This window comes from Salmo salar, chromosome ssa09 (assembly GCF_905237065.1).
Source record: "Salmo salar chromosome ssa09, Ssal_v3.1, whole genome shotgun sequence".
Taxonomy (NCBI): Eukaryota; Metazoa; Chordata; class Actinopteri; order Salmoniformes; family Salmonidae; genus Salmo; species Salmo salar.
Window position 1 is genome coordinate 16,148,702 of NC_059450.1, and position 17,869 is coordinate 16,166,570.

The window sequence follows — 17,869 nt, forward strand, 5'->3', positions numbered from 1 at the left end:
CAACTTGCACATCTTCAAAGTAGATGTGATGCATTCAAATTGAGGAAGAGGCTAGGCAGGAAATACACATGACGCATAGATCATCAGTCTCTTAATATACTGTAGCTTTGTCGAATATCTAGAGTACAGGACATAGGCTACTGTATGGTTTCAAACTGTCGGTTTACACCTTGCTATACAATCATTTGTATAGTGTGTCTGGCTGATGTCTACCAAGACAAGCTACAATACAACACAGTATTTGCTTTATTGGCCCATTTGCACATAGAATTTTTTGTTGTTGTTGCTGTCACAGTACCCAAGCTACTTCATTAGACAAGGTTAACCAATCGTTGAAAACCCCAAGGTTACCCAACAATTGAAAAATCCAAAGTGATGCAAGTGAGCTAGTTTATTCTTGTTTTCATATAGGAATGATACACTGTGTGTACATTTATGGTTTGACAAGACTGTTCATGACTGATTTGACAAGGTTGTGTATGCCTGTTGTGAACTCAAGCACCTTTGCTGCGAGACATTTCAGGAGACAAGAAACAATCCCAGATCCAGGAAACATGATTGAAGGTTTTAAATAAACTGGCAGGTTACTACAGCTGCGGCTTGTGTGAAAGGTATGCTCGCAGGCAGCTCAGAAATATGAAGGGTGCTTGCTAATACATTTCCCCTGCCTCTCACAGGTAGCTTCCCACAGATAAATGATGGAAAGATCTTTTATACCTTCTTGGAATACAAAGCATATCACAATTATTTTGTAGGCTTGATGATGAGGGAGAAAAACAAATAAGCCTTAATACCATTCTAGGAAGAAACCCATGGACACAACAAGGTATTGATCATATTCCATTCCACCTGCCCCGATCGTTTCTGTTTGGTCTCAAAGTTCACCTGCCTCTTGTGCAGTGATCCTCTGTTGTCCTGGTAACTGGGACTGAGCGCCAGGACAATAAGTGGTGAATAAGAGAAAAAAAGATGGTGAATAAGAGAATAACACCAACATTTCAACACCCTACCCCTGTAGCCTACACTGTGCTCTGAAGATCAGCAGCTCTCTATTGATTCAGTGTATAATTTGCATGTGGTGATCTGGCTGAGGAGATGATCTGTGTTATGAAACTGATGTCTGGGTTCTCTGGGGCTCAGGCTGAAAGGTCAACATCAACATGAACAGAGCATGGTCTTTCTTCTCTCTCCATTTAGCAGGTTCCATTGCAAAAGGTTATAACAGTGTGGGCTAATAACATATTAACACATGGGCTATTAACCAATGAAAAACAGTAATACACTGGTTATGAACCTGGTGATTTATATTTCAATTGGTCACAATCGTGTTTTGTTATAGGATTACCTGTTGAAACATGCCCAGCATAGGCCTACTCTTGTCATTTCTCTGCCAACCATCCCCATGGTTTGATCACAGAGACCTAAAGACAACACTGTGGGGATACTGTATTGCAATATCTCTTTCCAAGATGTGTGCTTTAAGGGAATGGGCTCACACATTGATCTGAGAAAGGGTTAAAAGGGGCTCCACTTTAGATCTATAAATATCAAGATCTGCAATTGGTGGATCAATGATGACTGTGCTGCCATAGCAACGAGACAAAGAGAAGAGAGGATGAATCGCATGGGACCTGAATGGCCAAGCACCCTTTATCTCCAAAGAAATTACACATCTCTTGCAAATGAAGTGTAGGCCTATTAAGAATGCATCAAATGCCATTTGAGGTGAGAGTTGTAAAAACAAACTGTGGTTTATTGTTATTTTGAATGGATTCTATTATTTAAACTACAAACCTGTGAAAATAAATGCTTTGCAATATTATTAAATATAGATACATTAAAATGCAAACATTCTAAAGACTGCCTGTCTATTGTCTCTATCTCATTGCCTTCTCTCATCTCTCGTTAGTCATTCATTGCCTTTTTGCCCACCTGTCCCTTTCGAAAATTACAACTTTGTGACATATTCTACATTAATGTAGGCTATAGCAATCATATATGTTGTGCAATAGAAAGGAGGAATTTAGTAATAACTTTTTTGGTTTTGATAAAAGCAACAAGAACATGCACACAATCACTGCACCGTGTACTGTAATATTTGTTGTAGCCTACCTTATCTTGTGTCCATGGGACCTGTGCTCTCTGTCCATTGATAGTATCGATAAATGTTGCACAAATGCTCACTACATAAAATAAATGTATCAGCGGACTGGAACGACGTTCAGTCATCGCGGCGGTTTCTCTCACTGAACATTCAAAGCTTCTCCTTCCTCTGTAATCTCGGATCATGTGAAAAACATGAGGGAGGACCAGAGGCATTTTACAGGCGTCACTGTTTGTTTTTTATCCCAAGGCACCACAGAGCAGAGTCTATTTATGTGAAATTGCCTTTTTGGTTTCATGTTTGATTTGTTGTGAAGGCTTCAATTCGATTTAGCTGATAATAACATATTAGATCAGAAAAGCTTGCATCTATACATGTATCTGCATTTTATGAGGCAAGGTAATCAAGCAATACAAGTAAACGATTGTAAGTTAAAATGTAAGCATAGCCTTTCCAAGTGAATTCGTAATTTACATTTGAGATATTTCAATTAGCCTACTTTCCTATAGTAAAGTAATCAAACTGTGGGAACTGAACTGCGCAGCGACAACAGCGTATGCAGTGCCTTGATCTCCCGCTTGATTTGATGTGGCGCAGGAATAGACTACAGTCATTGGGAAAGCACCCCCAACTGGCATCATCTCACGTGTGTCTCTTCTGTAGACCAGGAAGTGCGGAGTCCGACTTCGACAAATGACAACAAACACTAATCACTAAAACAGTTGCAATCAGTACGATTGTGGCATTATTTCGCTAACTGTGTAAGAAATTGTATCTCACGTGTCTTATATCGTATTGCAGCTATGTCGGAAGAGGTTTCCTGTTTGAAGTCACGACATGGAAAAACATATCGTTTCATTGAAGGATAAACTGGCACAATTAGGAAAGGTAGGTTTCTCATTACATTGATTGAATACCAGTAAGCTAGTTAGCTGTTGCCTAGTGCTTGCTGTGGCTATCAGCAGACAAAGTTACAGTGTGGGGTTGGGTTTGAGCATAGAGATAGATAGAGGACTCTAGTGCCAAAAAACCTGTCTTAGCGCCTTTTGAGGACTTACTCAATTTTAAAGTAGTCAACAGGGTGGGTAGTAAGGATGTGACAAATGGAACATTTTGCTTAAAGTTTAAACAGACATTTTTTTGTAATCATTTTCTTCCCGTTAAAATTATAAGAAAAAATCATTAATTTCCACATCAATTTACAATACAGAAAAATAGTCCTATAACATATGTATGACCGCTAGGGCTGGGCAATGAAGTTATATCTACCGCAATCCATTACAGACATAGAATGCAGCTACAGTAATATGTTGATAGTGACAATTGGTAACTTTAAAAAAAGTGACAGTGGAATTCTGCTGTGGCATAACATTTAGGAAAAAACACTAACGACAAACATCGCTGATTGATGTGTTGCTGTGTTGTTTTTTATGCATTTTTTTATGGTATGGTAGCTAGATATGTTTTATTTCTACTGTTAAAGTTGTGTCCTGTTTGTTTCTGGTATCAGAACAAAATAGTCAGCACATAGTAACTTCTAATTAGCTGTACTTTAATTAATGCAAACACGTGTATGGTAAATATGTCGTTCGTGACACCTCGCAGGGCAAACAGAGAAGAGGGCGTCACATTCTATTGTTCTCTCTTTTATACTCTGACAGAGATAGTTCCCGCTCAATGCTGGCCTGTCAGAGGGAGGAGGAGCGTGGTTTAAACTTGCTCCTCCTATCGTCGGCGTGCAGGCAGGTCCCAGCCTAGTGACGCACTTCCTGTCGCCGGGTGTCGTTCTTCCTGTCTTCGACAGTTGATTTATCCGTAGTTTATATACTTAATATTGTAGCATAGCTTCCCGATATATTATAAAGGTTATGCATACAAATAGCCAGTTCAACCCTAACACTACTAAATGTCTTGGTAAGTCACGGTATTTAACAAACTTTAATTAAAGTACACTGAACAAAACATAAACACAACATGCAACAATTTTAAGGTTTCTTCTGAGTTATAGTTCATATAGGAATATAAGAATTTCAAGTTGCAACGTTTTAACGTTTAAACATTCACCCCCATATTGGGAAGGATCACATATTTCTATCTGGGTCATCAGGAGGGATCAGCCAATTAATTATGATTGTGCGCAAACATTCCATAACTGCAGGTAGCAGTAAATCGCCAACCTTGGCTTTATACCTGTTGAAACAACACACTCCAGGTGGCAGTAAGCACACTGTCAGTTTGTTTTCCAGATCATAGAAGTAGTAGAAGAAAATGGACTACTAGATGGCCTTAAATTCGCTGCCCGTATGCAGATGCCATAATGGGACAGATACAAAGAAGAGTCCTCTATCATTCTCTATGGGTTAGAGTTAACAAGACCGGATTTGGAAGGAGAGCCGAGCGAGACTAGTTAGCCTACAATTCAATTGACTTTATATCGCTTGTCAACTTATGAAGTGACATTTCACATTGTCTATAATAACCACAACTTTTATTCTGAACCACTAAATACACCATATACGCTCTCTCCATTCTTTCTCCACTGAAATCAGATCCGTTTGACAGCAGTGGTGGAACAAGAGTTTTATACATGGGGTGGCCAGGGGGTGGCCAAGGCTACTTCAGGGGGTCCATAGACCATGACAGAAAATGTGTGTGTAACCCTAACCTGGCATCTAAGGAGCATGAATGAATCCTATGATTGCTGATTAGAGGTAGAAGTGATAATTCACTTAACCCGGAGTTCTCAATGTGGTAGATAGTGTGGTCCAAAAGGGTTACTTCACTAGAATTCTTTAACATACTATGAATAGTCAGTGTCTCTACCTCGGAACTGCAGCTCAATTTCTTTCTCTCTCTCACACACACACTGTACTGCACTGTACTCACATACAGGAGAGACTTGGGTCACTCTGTTTTCATGAATATATCATCTGGGTCTATAAGTGTTGAACATCCCAAAATATTTTCAGAAAACAAAGCTCAAGCACCAAGGAGATAAGATAGCATTTGTGTGTTACATAAATTTACAAAAAAGTACATTTACCAAAAAACACACTGCAATTTGACATACCAGGTATCAAGCAGAAATGGACTTGAAATGGACAAACTTACAGTATCATATTTATGCTCATATATATTATGTTAACTAATAGCAAAGAAAAGTTTTGGAATTGGCCTACTGAAGACCAAATGAAATGTGTGACATGATACCCTTTGGATGTATCATTTTAGAATGTCAGGACACTAGCTAGTACACAGTGCAGGTTTTAATCATGACCAGAGGGACAGCCTAAGTGCCAAATTATCCTAGGTATATTTAAAACAGCATAATTCTACGGTTCTGGTGAGAACTGGCAAAATGTTTCACAAACTCATCCATGTTGAAGGAGCGTGCCCTTCTTGACTCAACACAGAGAATTCCGAGGTGACTTAACCTGTCATCAACCGTTGTTGTCCTAAAGTGGGTTTTAATCAGTTTTCAAGCTGAGGAGTTTCTCTCGCAAGAAGCACTGCTGACTGGTGTAACAACAGAAATCTTACAAAGTCAAAATAGCTCATGGAAGACCTCTTTATAAGGTTCTAGAAACACAACAAAGTCAAGGAGAGTAGACGGTCTGTCTCTTCCACTTTTCTCTCCTATCAAGAAGCCGCTTGGTTTGATGAACCTCATGTTTGAGGTCATCTAAATCTGAATCAAAGGTCTGAGCAAAGGCAAACAGAGGCTCTTCATTCAAGAATGTTGTACTCTTTGGGTTGAGAGACTGGACCCCTTGCATTATCTGGCAATTCCTCTTTGAAAAACGCCTCTGCAGCTCAGCTGTGAGACAGTCAAGCACCTGATAAAAGATAGCTCTTTGGAAGCTCTCACCATCACTTTGGTCACTATTTTTCTGTCCTACATTGCTCATCACTGAGTCGGGAAATCTTAAGCTTGTTTTAGGTTGTCTTTTACACACTGTTTGTACACTTATTTTGCAGTGCTCTGCAATCTCTTCAACCTCTTTCGATAGATCTCCAAAGTAACCCTCACTTCTGTAGTCCTGTAATGTGTCCTTAAGGGCACCTACTAGATCCACAGCCCTTGCTAGGTCAAGAGAGCTTGATTGGAGCATGTCAGAAAGACATTTGGCATCACCAAGCACTTTACAAAAGGTAACCAAAAACCCTAAGATTTACATTTCATTCTGAGAAAGAAGGCCCCTTGCCTCCACTGATCTATCGCCACTATTTTCAAGTCTGATATCCTGTAGCACTCTTAGAACTGCTGGAAGCCTGTCCCTCAGATTACGGCATGCCATGTATCTGCATGCCCACCTTACATCCATAAGTCTCTGTAGTTCCCTGGGCTGCTGCTGTGGATACAGCTCTTTCTGAACTGCAAGACACTTGAGATGAACGTACGAGCCAGATACAAAGTTATAAAGCTTCTGCAGGAGAGCAAAAAAATGTACTGCCTCGGGTACTGATTTGACAGATTCAAACAATGTGCATTACAGTGCACATAAAATGCAAATCTGGCACTGTTTTAAATCCGTGCAGACACACCAGAATGCTTTCCGCTCATGATGGATGCACCATCATAGCCTTGCCTCACAAGATCATTTCTGTAGTCCATCCAATGTTTTTCAAGGCAATCAATTAGCAATTTTGTGAGACCTGCTGCATCTAAGCTTTCAGCTGACTGAAAGTGTAAAAAGCTTTCGTGGATGGCCCTGTTGTAATAGTACCTCACAACTAAAGACATTTGTTCTTTTTTCTTTACATCCTTGATTTCATCTGCAATTACACTAAACACTTCACTTTCTTTTACTTCTCTTATTATTTGACTTTGTACCATCTCAGCTAAACCCTCAAGAACTTCCTTCTGGATTTGGTGGCTTGTGTACTTAGCATTGCCAAATGCATTCATCCTTTTCTCTGAGAGTGTCACGACTTCCGCCGAAGTCGGTCCCTCTCCTTGTTCGGGCGGCGGTCGACGTCACCGGCCTTCTAGCCATCGCCGATCCACTTTTCATTTTCCATTTGTTTTGTCTTTGTCTTACACACCTTGTTTCAATCCCCCAATTACTTGTTCATTATTTAACCCTCTGTTCCCCCATGTTTGTTTGTGAGTAATTGTTTGTCTTGTATACGGTCTGTTATTGTGGGCTCGGTATATTGTGTTTGTATTTGTGAATACTTGAGTAAATATGTTGATTACTTATATCTGCTGTCCTGCGTCTGACTCTCTACACCAGCTACACACAGGCCGATTACAGAATTACTCACCAGTCAAATGGAGTCAGCAGGAGCAGACGCCCTCCCTGTGGCGGTAGAGGAGCGCGTCCAGCAGCACGCAACCATGTTGCAACATCTGGGCACCGCCATGGATCGCGTGCTGCAGACGATGGATCGTTGGGAGAGAGGAGGAGGTTGTCCAGCGCCTCCACCAGCCCCACTACAGCAGGCCCCACTGTCCACCCCTCCTTCACCCGGTCCCAGCGGGATTCAACTTGCGCTCCCGAGGGAGTATGATGGGACGGCTGCTGGATGCCAGGGGTTCCTACTCCAGCTGGAACTCTACCTGGCGACCATCCATCTGGCTCCTTCAGGACGTGAGAGCGTGTCCGCCCTCGTCTCCTGCCTCTCAAGCAAAGCCCTGGAGTGGGCCAACGCTGTATGGAGTGAAGGAGACGCGGCGTTGGACCATTATGCAGAGTTCACCCGCCGCTTTCGGGCAGTTTTCGATTTCGGGCAGTCTGTTCCACCTGAGGCAGGGGACGAGGAGCACGCAGGATTTCGCATTGGACTTCCGGACCCTGGCCGCCAGCGCGGGATGGAACGACAGGGCCCTGATCGATCACTACTGGTGCAGTCTGCGCGAGGACGTCCGTCAGGAGTTGGCCTGCTGAGACACCACCCTCACGTTGGACCAGCTGGTTGACTTGTCCATCCGGCTGGACAACCTGCTGGCTACCCGCGGACGTCCGGATCGGGGCCTGTCAATTCCATCCCCCAGCACCTCCGCTCCGACGCCCATGGAGCTGGGAGGTGCTGCGCTTAGGGCGACCGGAGGAGGGGCCATTCCCTGCACCATCTGTGGCCGCAGAGGGCACACTGCTGGTTGGTGCTGGGGGGGTTCCTCAGGGAGTCGAGGCAGCAGGCAGGGCACTGTCGTGTCACCCCAGGTGAGTCGGCACCAGGCTCACCCAGAGCCCCCTGTTGCTCACATGTATGTGTTTATTACATTTCCTGAGTTTTCCCAGCATTCCCAGCAGAAGGCGCTCGTAGATTCAGGCGCAGCTGGGAATTTTATTGACTGTTCATTTGCCCATAGTTTAGGGATCCCCCTTGTTCCTATGGATATGCCCTTCCCTGTGCACGCCGTAGATAGTCGACCATTAGGGTCAGTGCTGATTAGGGATGCCACCGCTCCACTAGACATGGTTACGCAGGAGGGTCACAAGGAGAGAATCAGTCTCTTCCTTATTGATTCTCCTGCATTTCCCGTGGTGCTGGGCCTACCCTGGTTGGCCTGTCATGACCCCACTATTTCGTGTCAACAGAGGGCTCTCAAGGGGTGGTCACGAGAGTGCTCGGGGAGGTGTGTAGGAGTTTCCATTGTTGCGACTACGGTGGAAAGTCCAGACCAGGTCTCCACCGTGCGCATCCCCTCAGAATATGCCAATTTGGCTCTCAGGCGACTCAATTACCACCCCATCGACGGGGGGATTGTGCGATAAATCTCCTGGTAGACGCAGCACTTCCCAGGAGTCACGTGTATCCTCTGTCACAGGAGGAGACTGCAGCTATGGAAATATATGTCTCCGAATCCCTGGGGCAGGGATACATTCTGCCCTCCACTTCACCTGCCTCCTCGAGTTTATTTTTTGTGAAGAAGAAGGATGGAGGTCTGCGCCCATGTATTGACTATCAGGGTATCAATCAGATCACAGTGCGATCGAGTCAATGCATGGGGCGCGCTTCTTCACAAAATTGGATCTCAGGAGCGCTTAGAACCTGGTGCGTATCCGGGAGGGGGACGAGTGGAAGACGGCATTTAGTACCACCACAGGGCACTATGAGTACCTCGTCATGCCGTACGGGTTGATGAATGTCTTCCAGGCCTTTGTTGATGAGATTTTCCGGGACCTGCACGGGCAGGGTGTAGTGGTGTATATCGACGACATTCTGATGTGCTTGGTGCTTGGTCGACTTTTGGAGCATGACCTATACGTCAAGGCTGAGAAATGTCTGTTCTTCCAACAGTCCGTCTCCTTCCTAGGGTACCGCATTTCCACTTCAGGGGTGGAGATGGAGAGTGACCGCATTTCAGCCGTGCGTAATTGGCCGACTCCCACCACGGTAAAGGAAGTGCAGCGGTTTCTAGGGTTTGCCAACTACTACCGGAGCTTTATCCGGGTTTTTGGTCAGGTAGCGGCTCCCATTACCTCATTGCTGAAGGGGGGACCGGTGCGACTGCAGTGGTCGGCTGAGGCGGACAGGGCTTTTGGTCACCTGAAGGCTCTGTTTACCTCGGCTCCCGTGCTGGCTCATCCGGATCCCTCTTTGCCGTTCATAGTGGAGGTGGACGCATCCGAGGCTGGGATAGGAGCCGTGCTCTCTCAGCCCTCGGGCACGCCACCAAAGCTCCGCCCCTGTGCTTTCTTTTCGAAGAAGCTCAGCCCGGCGGAGCGAAAATATAATGTGGGGGACCGGGAGCTGTTGGCTGTTGTCAAGGCTCTGAAGGCGTGGAGACATTGGCTTGAGGGGGCTAAACACCCTTTCCTCATCTGGACTGACCACCGCAATCTGGAGTACATCCGGGCAGCGAGGAGACTGAACCCTCGCCAGGCAAGGTGGGCCATGTTTTTTACCCGTTTTGTTTTCACTCTGTCCTACAGACCAGGTTCCCAGAACGCTAAGGCAGACGCACTGTCCTGGATGTATGACACAGAGGAGCGGTCCATGGATCACACTCCCATCCTTCCGGCCTCTTGCCTGGTGGCACCGGTGGTGTGTGAGCTGGACGCGGACATCGAGCGGGCATTACGCACAGAGCCCACTCCCCCCTGGTGTCCAGCTGGGCGCCTGTACGTTCCGTCTGCTGTCCACGACCGTCTGATCTATTGGGCCCACACGAGAGCGTTCATGGAACGTCTGGGGGTCTCGGTCAGCCTCACCTCAGGTTTTCACCCCGAGAGTAACGGGCAGGTGGAGAGAGTAAACCAGGATGTGGGTAGGTTTCTGCGGTCATATTGCCAGGACCGGCCGGGGGAGTGGGCGGCGTTCATCCCCTGGGCAGAGATGGCCCAAAACTCACTCCGCCACTCCTCCACTAACCTCTCTCCCTTCCAGTGCGTACTGGGGTATCAGCCGGTTCTGGCACCTTGGCATCAGAGCCAGATCGAAGCTCCTGCGGTGGAAGAATGGTTTAAGCGCTCGGAGGAGACCTGGGACGCCGCCCATGTGCACCTGCAATGGGCCGTGAGGCGGCAGAAGGCGAGCGCCGACCGCCACCGCAGTGAGGCCCCGGTGTTCGCACCGGCGACCGGGTCTGGCTCTCGACCCGAAACATGCCACTCCGCCTGCCCTGCTGGAAGCTGGGTCCGCGGTTTGTGGGGTCATTCAAAGTCCTGAGGAGACTGAACGAGGTATGCTACAGGTTACAGCTTCCCCCAGATTACTGTATTAATCCCTCGTTCCATGTGTCTCATCAGGCCGGTGGTGGCTGGTCCACTCCAGGAGTCTGAGGTGCGGGAGGTTCCTCCGCCCTCTCTGGACATCGAGGGGGCCCCGGCATATGCTGTTCGAGCCATCCTGGACTCGAGGCGTCGGGCGAGGAGCCTTCAGTACCTCGTAGAGTGGGAGGGGTACGGTCCGGAGGAGAGATGCTGGGTGCCTGTGGAGGACGTCTTGCACCCTTCGTTGCTGCGGGAGTTCCACCGTCTCCACCCGGATCGCCCTGCGCCTCGTCCTCCGGGTCATCCCCGAGGTCGGTGTCGGCGCGCTGCTGGAGCCGCGCGTCAAGGGGGGTACTGTCACGACTTCCGCCGAAGTCGGTCCCTCTCCTTGTTCGGGCGGCATTCGGCGGTCGACGTCACCGGCCTTCTAGCCATCGCCGATCCACTTTTCATTTTCTATTTGTTTTGTCTTTGTCTTACACACCTGGTTTCAATCCCCCAATTACTTGTTCATTATTTAACCCTCTGTTCCCCCATGTTTGTTTGTGAGTAATTGTTTGTAAATACGTTGATTACTCATATCTGCTGTCCTGCGCCTGACTCTCTACACCAGCTACACACAGGCTGATTACAGAGAGGGTCATGCTTTGCTATTTCTTCTAAGATTGTCAAAAAATTACCCTTGTTGTGAGAGTCATCAGACTCTCGATGACCTCTCTGCGCTATATTTTGAGTGGCAGTTAATAGGAACACATCTGCAATTGTTTTAATGCAAAGTACAGTTTTCCTCCACTTTCTTTTTCCGGTCCTCATTTATGACATCTAACATTGATGAGTTGCTGTCAATAGCCTTTAATGCTGATTCCAAGCATATGTTGCATTGATATGATGTTCTGCCTTTCGAATGGAGCTTAAACCCAGAATCTTTAAACGGCGCCTTTTTCCAGTTACAAAAACCTGACTGTGATATGATGGCAGATTCAGGTGTATTGGGCAGAGAAAAATGCCTACAGGCGAAACAATAAGTAGAATCTTGACTTACAGAATATTCAAGCCATGAATTGTCTTTATACCAGGAGCTGTTGAAAGCCCTTTTCCTAGTATCATGCTGAGTTCTGGGAAATGTTTTCAAACACAGCTGTACAGGACCCTCTTCTCTGGATCTTGAAATGTCTGAAATACACGTTAAATAATGTGTCATATCTCTATGGAAATGTATAATTAAGGGATCTACAAGATTAGATACTAACAGCTGCTAACTAAAATGTGTAATTTAAAGTATAGGCCTGGCCTACCATTGGTTCCTTTTGGAAGAGAAGTCTGTTATCTCTCCCTTTCTTTTCATGTTTAATTGACCCTATGCAAAAATAAGACAGTCTATGTTTACATCTAAGCATCCAATTACCCACATTTTAGTCCAATCTCAATCTTAATTACAAATCCCCATTATCATAACTGTACCTTAACATCAACTACCAGCCTAAGTTACTAGTTAGATCATGGCTAGCCCTACTCTGCAGTAAGTAACTTAGCTAGCTATAATTTCTTACACCTTTACGATAGCAAACTGCAAATTGTGGTAGTCTTTTGAGTAACATTAACAGGTTGATAATAACAATTGTTCGTTTTGAGTTCAAGTACAAAATTCTAACTGAGTTTATGGATTTCAAATTGCTGAATGTTAACTTGCTGAACACTGACAGCTGTAATTTACTGCGCTGTATATGCATGTTTTACTAGCACAGATGTAAACATGTTAGGCTAAATTGGGAACTGATCTATTATCTGTTAATGGAGGCAAAGGTCTAATGTTAACTTACACAGCGACTCAACTTTCGTAAATGTTGATCAGGAAACCTAAACCCGATGCTAAACCTTAAATCTTACTTCAAATATGATGTTTTCACCAGTCGCGAAAAGAGTTCTTCTTATTCTTCTGTATCTCGCAACGAAGTACATTTTCTCTCTTCCTCAATTTGAAAAATGCGCCGTTGAACGTCAAAATAAATGCTTCTTTCAACAAGACGTGAAATGAGATGTCAATTAGCATCAAACTGCCAGTAGCGAATTACATTTTGGTGTGGCATCCGGAGTGGCCAATCAGATGTCAGGGGTGTCCAGTGCCACCCCGGACACCCCTCTGGCTCCGCCCCTGTTTGACAGGTCTACAGCTGCAGGAGAAAGTGACAACACTTCCACCTCTGAAACCCAAGGCAGCCCTGTCCAATGAAGACATCATGCGCTACAGCAGACAGCTTCTGCTGTCAGAGCTGGGTGTACAAGGTAATAATGGCAGCTTTCACCCAATCTCTGAAATAAGGGTATTCATTTAGTGTGACATTATTGAACACCTTATTGAACACATCCTTTACTCTCTGCAGGCAGGTCAGCTGAATCTCTCCCAGACATCAGTGCTGGTTGTAGGGTGTGGAGGACTAGGCTGCCCCCTGGCACAGTATCTAGCTGCAGCAGGAATCGGTAGGTAGACCCCGTGTGGCTCAGTTGGTAGAGCACGGTGCTTGCAACGCCTGGGTTGTGGGTTCGATTCCCACGGGGGACCAGTATGGAAATGTATGCACTCACTACTGAAAGTCGCTCTGTATAAGAGTGTCTGCTAAATGTCTAAAATGTAAAAATGTGGGGAGAGAGAATATCAGTAAGTTATACCCTCAGTAATGGTCAATGATTCAGATGCTGTACACCCAAATAGATATAGCCTCTCCATGGAGCTGAATCACTACAAATCAACATAGCATTTGGCATATCACAAATTATTAGGTAGGCCTACATGTAATACACTTTTCAACCTCTAGGGATATGCAATACTAATTTAATTTAACCTTTATTTAACTAGGCAAGTCAGTTAAGAACCAATTCTTATTTATAATGACGGCCTACACCGGCCAAACCCGGACGACACTGGGCCAATTGTGCACCGCCCTATGGGACTCCAAGTCACGGCCGGTTGCGATACAGCCAGGATTCAAAGTGTATGTACACTGTTATACCATGGTTCCATCCCTTTATAACCCCAGGGCGTGTGGGTCTGCTGGACTATGACGAGGTGGAGCTGAGTAACCTGCACAGACAGGTGCTCCATGGAGAGGACAGCCAGGATCAGGCCAAGGCCCAGGCTGCTGCCCATGCTGTCAGAAGGTATAGGAGGCCACTGGGGCCTGCACAGGCTGCTGCAGTACTGTGATTAACCTCTACATCATAGCTATAGCCACTAGGTGGTGCCATTTACCCAAACAGCAATGGCTTGTTCTCAGATCAAATCAAAATGTATTTGTCACATGCTTTGTAAACAACAGGTGTAGACTAACAGTGAAATGCTGATTTACGGATCCTTTTTCAACAATTAAAGATAGAGAAGAAAAAATAGAAATAGTGACAGGAGGAATAAACACACAGTGAATAACAATAACGAGTAAAAATAACATGGCTATATACAGGGAGCACCAGTAACGAGTCGGTGTGCAGGGGTACTAGGTCATTGAGGTAGCTATGTACATTTAGCTAGGGTTAAAGTGACTAGGCAACAGGATAGATAATAGACTGAGCTGTAGCAGCAGCATATGCGGAGTAGCAGTGTGTGTTGTGTGTGGCGTCAGTATGCATGTGTGCGCATCTTGTGTGTGTGTGTGGGTGTATGTGGTGTGTTTGGGTGTCAGTGTAAATATGTCTGAGTAGAGTCCCGTGTGTGTGTGCATAGTCAGTGCAAGAGAGTTTGTGCAAAAAAAAGGGTCAATGCAGGTAGTCCGGGTAGCCATTTCATTAGCTATTTAGCAGTCTTGTTTAGCAGTCTTATGATAAACTATAGTCCCCCCTCTTTTTTGTTAGAGTGAACATACAGTACATGAATGGTAATGCAATTGAATGTTGAAGGGAAAATATGTAGTTACTACATCCATTTTGGGATTTATAAATGAATGATATGTAACCATTGATTCTTAAATAATATAACGTATAAATGCCTCTTAGTTCAACTGTCGTCCCCTATCAGAACCCAAAATATAAGCTTGTAAACGTGAACAAACACTATATAGCCTCAAAACATAGCTCTGTCTATGAATTTAAGACTGGTTACATTTCTCCAGCCCCACCCCTCAGCTTTTTACCAAAACAGGGGTGGAGAAAACGCTTTGTTATTGTTTTAACTGTTCATTGCTTCTTTTAGGCTTTAGGTATTCAGAGGAAAATAACATTAGCCAGCCAATATTCTTTTCATAGTTTCTTACTCTCCAAAATTAGTTAGATATAAGGGGCGGGATGGGAGAGCGTGATTTGGTTTTAATGCGAATGGCCTTGTGTCTGTCCTTTTTATGTGTGTACAGGTTGAACTCCACAGTAGAATGCATTCCCTACCACCTCCAGCTCTCTCCAGAGAACACCTTACAGCTCATCCAACAGTATCCTCCCTCTCCGCTTTGAGCCTTATATTATCTTACAGGAAGTAAAGAAGAGACTTTACTATCTGTCACAGGTGTTCTGTGTAACCAAATCCAAGAGTCAAACAATTAGCATAACACTGACTTTCTGAGGCAAAATCACTGCATTTTTACTCCTTGACATTATCCACCTCATGTACGACATTGTGGCTGACTGTTCAGACAATGTTCCCACCCCCTATCTGATAAATGATGCCTGTGTCCTCAGTGGCAAGTGCCTAGTATCTGCCAGTGCCCTGAGAATGGAGGGCCAGGTAAGGATCTAGTTACATTTAAGTGACAAATGACTGACTAGTAAATGCCATATGTTTACTGCTACTCATCCTTTGTGCACAGTACCCCTGTTGTCTGTGTCTGTAGTTGACAGTGTATAACTACCGTGGAGGCCCCTGCTACAGGTGTTGGTACCCAAAGCCTCCACTCCTGGAGAAAGTGACCAACTGCTCTGACGGAGGGGTCCTAGGAGTAGGTGAGTCCTCTTCTGATCCATGTCTTCACCCTTTGATAGAGAAAGGAATTGATTATTGACGTTTCACTCTTTTGTCTCAGTACCAGGGATCATGGGATGTTTCCAAGCGTTGGAGGTCCTGAAGATCGCCTCAGGACAGGACTGTATCTTTCCCAGTGAAAGCTCCCTGAGTCACTCCACAGCCCCACTACAGTTTATCTACTGTACAATGAAATGGCACGTTATGCTTAGTCATGGTGCTGACTGGATGAAGGAAAGCCTGAATGAGTCAGTGTAGCATGGGAAGGAAGGGATCTTTCTTAATGACCATGCCCATCTGATAAAGCTAGACTAAAAGAGAGGAAATTCTGTAGATTTGCTGGACCTTTTGAGATATGTTTCTGAATATACAAAGACCATTTTAAATCAGTGAAGTGGGTCATGCTGTGAATCATGGTGATGTGTGTCAGTCAGACAGGAGCCCCTTCCTTGACTCAGTGTGACAGCTTCCTGTGGCCAACAGCTGTTGATGTTTGACGCCCAGGATGTCAAGTTCCGGTCCATCAGGCTGCAGGCCAGCTGTGCTGTGTGGGGAGAGAACCCCCACTGTCACACACTTAGTGGACTATGAGAGGTTCTGTGGGTCTGCTGCCATAGATAAGGTCAGGGGTTACTGAAAAGAGGGCACTGTGGGCAAAGCATTGATCTTGCATATTCATTGTTAAGGGGTTAAGCATTTTAAAGTAAAGGGGATTTTAAATTAAATCTGAATTGGCAAAAGTGTTATCACTCACCTTTAAACCCCTTATCAAATACACATATCGTATGGAATGTTAGGCCAGGAAAGTGTGCTCATTACCTATAATTCAGATAAATAGCAGAGATATACACTGTATGTCAAAAGGAGTTTTCTGTACTTTACTCGACTAAAAAAGCTAAATAACATTCCCATTTTCCATTAATTACAGGAAAATGTTGTTTAAGTGTTGGCTTTGAATATATTTACCTAATATTTTCTGGGCTTTCTTTCAGTGTTGAAAACTAAACCTTCTCTCCAAAGACCAGAGGGTATCCGTGCAAGTAGAGTGTAGTCCGTGACTTTCTGTTTTTTGACGATTATTGCATGATTACCCATGCTTGACTTGGGCCAAACCTCAAATTCTCTACTGCTTGAGCTCCTGTTCGTCTTATAGAATGTTAGCTCAAAAGTACTGTGGAGCTCCTGTACCTAAATGGAAACAGTACCAGCACCCAAAATAAGTATCGTCACCTATTTCAGTCCAAGTCAAGGACTGATGATTACGCTTGATTTTCTGTGATTCGTGTGCATTCATAAACCCGGATTAAATCAAAACGCTGACCCAACCCTAAGTGGGAAATGACTAAAACGCGATTGTACGTATTCTACGGAAAATAATAACCTTTTTTTTGGGGCCCTGACAGAAATGGTTGTTTGGATTTCTGCTAAATTACAGCTTTCAAAACAATTTAGCCATTAAGAGAAAGTAGATGAAGATCGTGATTGATTGGCCTATAATAGTGATTGTGCAAGGCCTGGAGTCGGAAACAGTTTTATTTCCTATAATTGTAATAATGTGACAAAACGTTAAGCTTACTCCACCCAACTCAACAACAAAAAAAGGCACTATGCAACTATAGTTATAGAAAAGTTATCATCCAAAGCAGTTTGTCATCTTTGTGTCATCTCACAGAAAACTAGCAACTTCAATTCTGACGTCGCAGACCTTTACACCTGACATTGCCATTAACAAAGTGAAGTGTTGTAGGTGACCATTGACAAACATTAGAATTTATCCTTTCTATTGCCAGGAGCATGAAGCTATAGTGGACAACACGGCTCCTCATCTCCTGCTGAACGTGCGCCCTCTAGTGGTGGATATATGTTACCTGCCCACCTCCCTCAGTATCCTTCTGCTGACTGAATGCCCTCCGGGCATTGTACTCCATTAACTATATACAATTAGCAAGATATGGAGTTAGTTAGAAAGAAGTATTCATATCCTCCTATTAATTACATCTGTCATCACTGTGCTTTCATAGCTGTTCTGAATTAGTAATCAAGTAATTGTCCTCAATTCAATGGTAAAATGGTTTATTTCCTTATATCATTGCTAGACATTCCTCTCTCCTGTTTAGAGAACAGCAACAGTGAACACATCCATGTGCTGAAGGAGAGAATTGG

General features: G+C 44.6%; 1 protein-coding gene and 1 pseudogene across 2 annotated transcripts in view; one reads left to right on the forward strand and one right to left on the reverse strand.

Annotated features, from left to right (window-relative positions):
* The window catches only part of LOC106610795 (glutaminyl-peptide cyclotransferase), a 31,807-nt gene extending 29,399 nt beyond the window's left edge, over positions 1-2,408 (reverse strand). For both annotated transcript variants that reach the window (XR_006770938.1, XM_014210384.2), the window contains exon 1: positions 2,113-2,408. Coding sequence is in view for 1 of the 2 variants with exons in the window: in XM_014210384.2 (XP_014065859.1) it covers positions 2,113-2,319 (207 nt within the window). In the remaining variant the exon portion in view is untranslated. The remainder of the gene's footprint in view (positions 1-2,112) is intronic.
* Positions 2,409-2,715: 307 nt separating this feature from the next.
* Positions 2,716-17,486, forward strand: LOC106610796 (adenylyltransferase and sulfurtransferase MOCS3-like; annotated as a pseudogene).
* Positions 17,487-17,869: the final 383 nt, after the last annotated feature.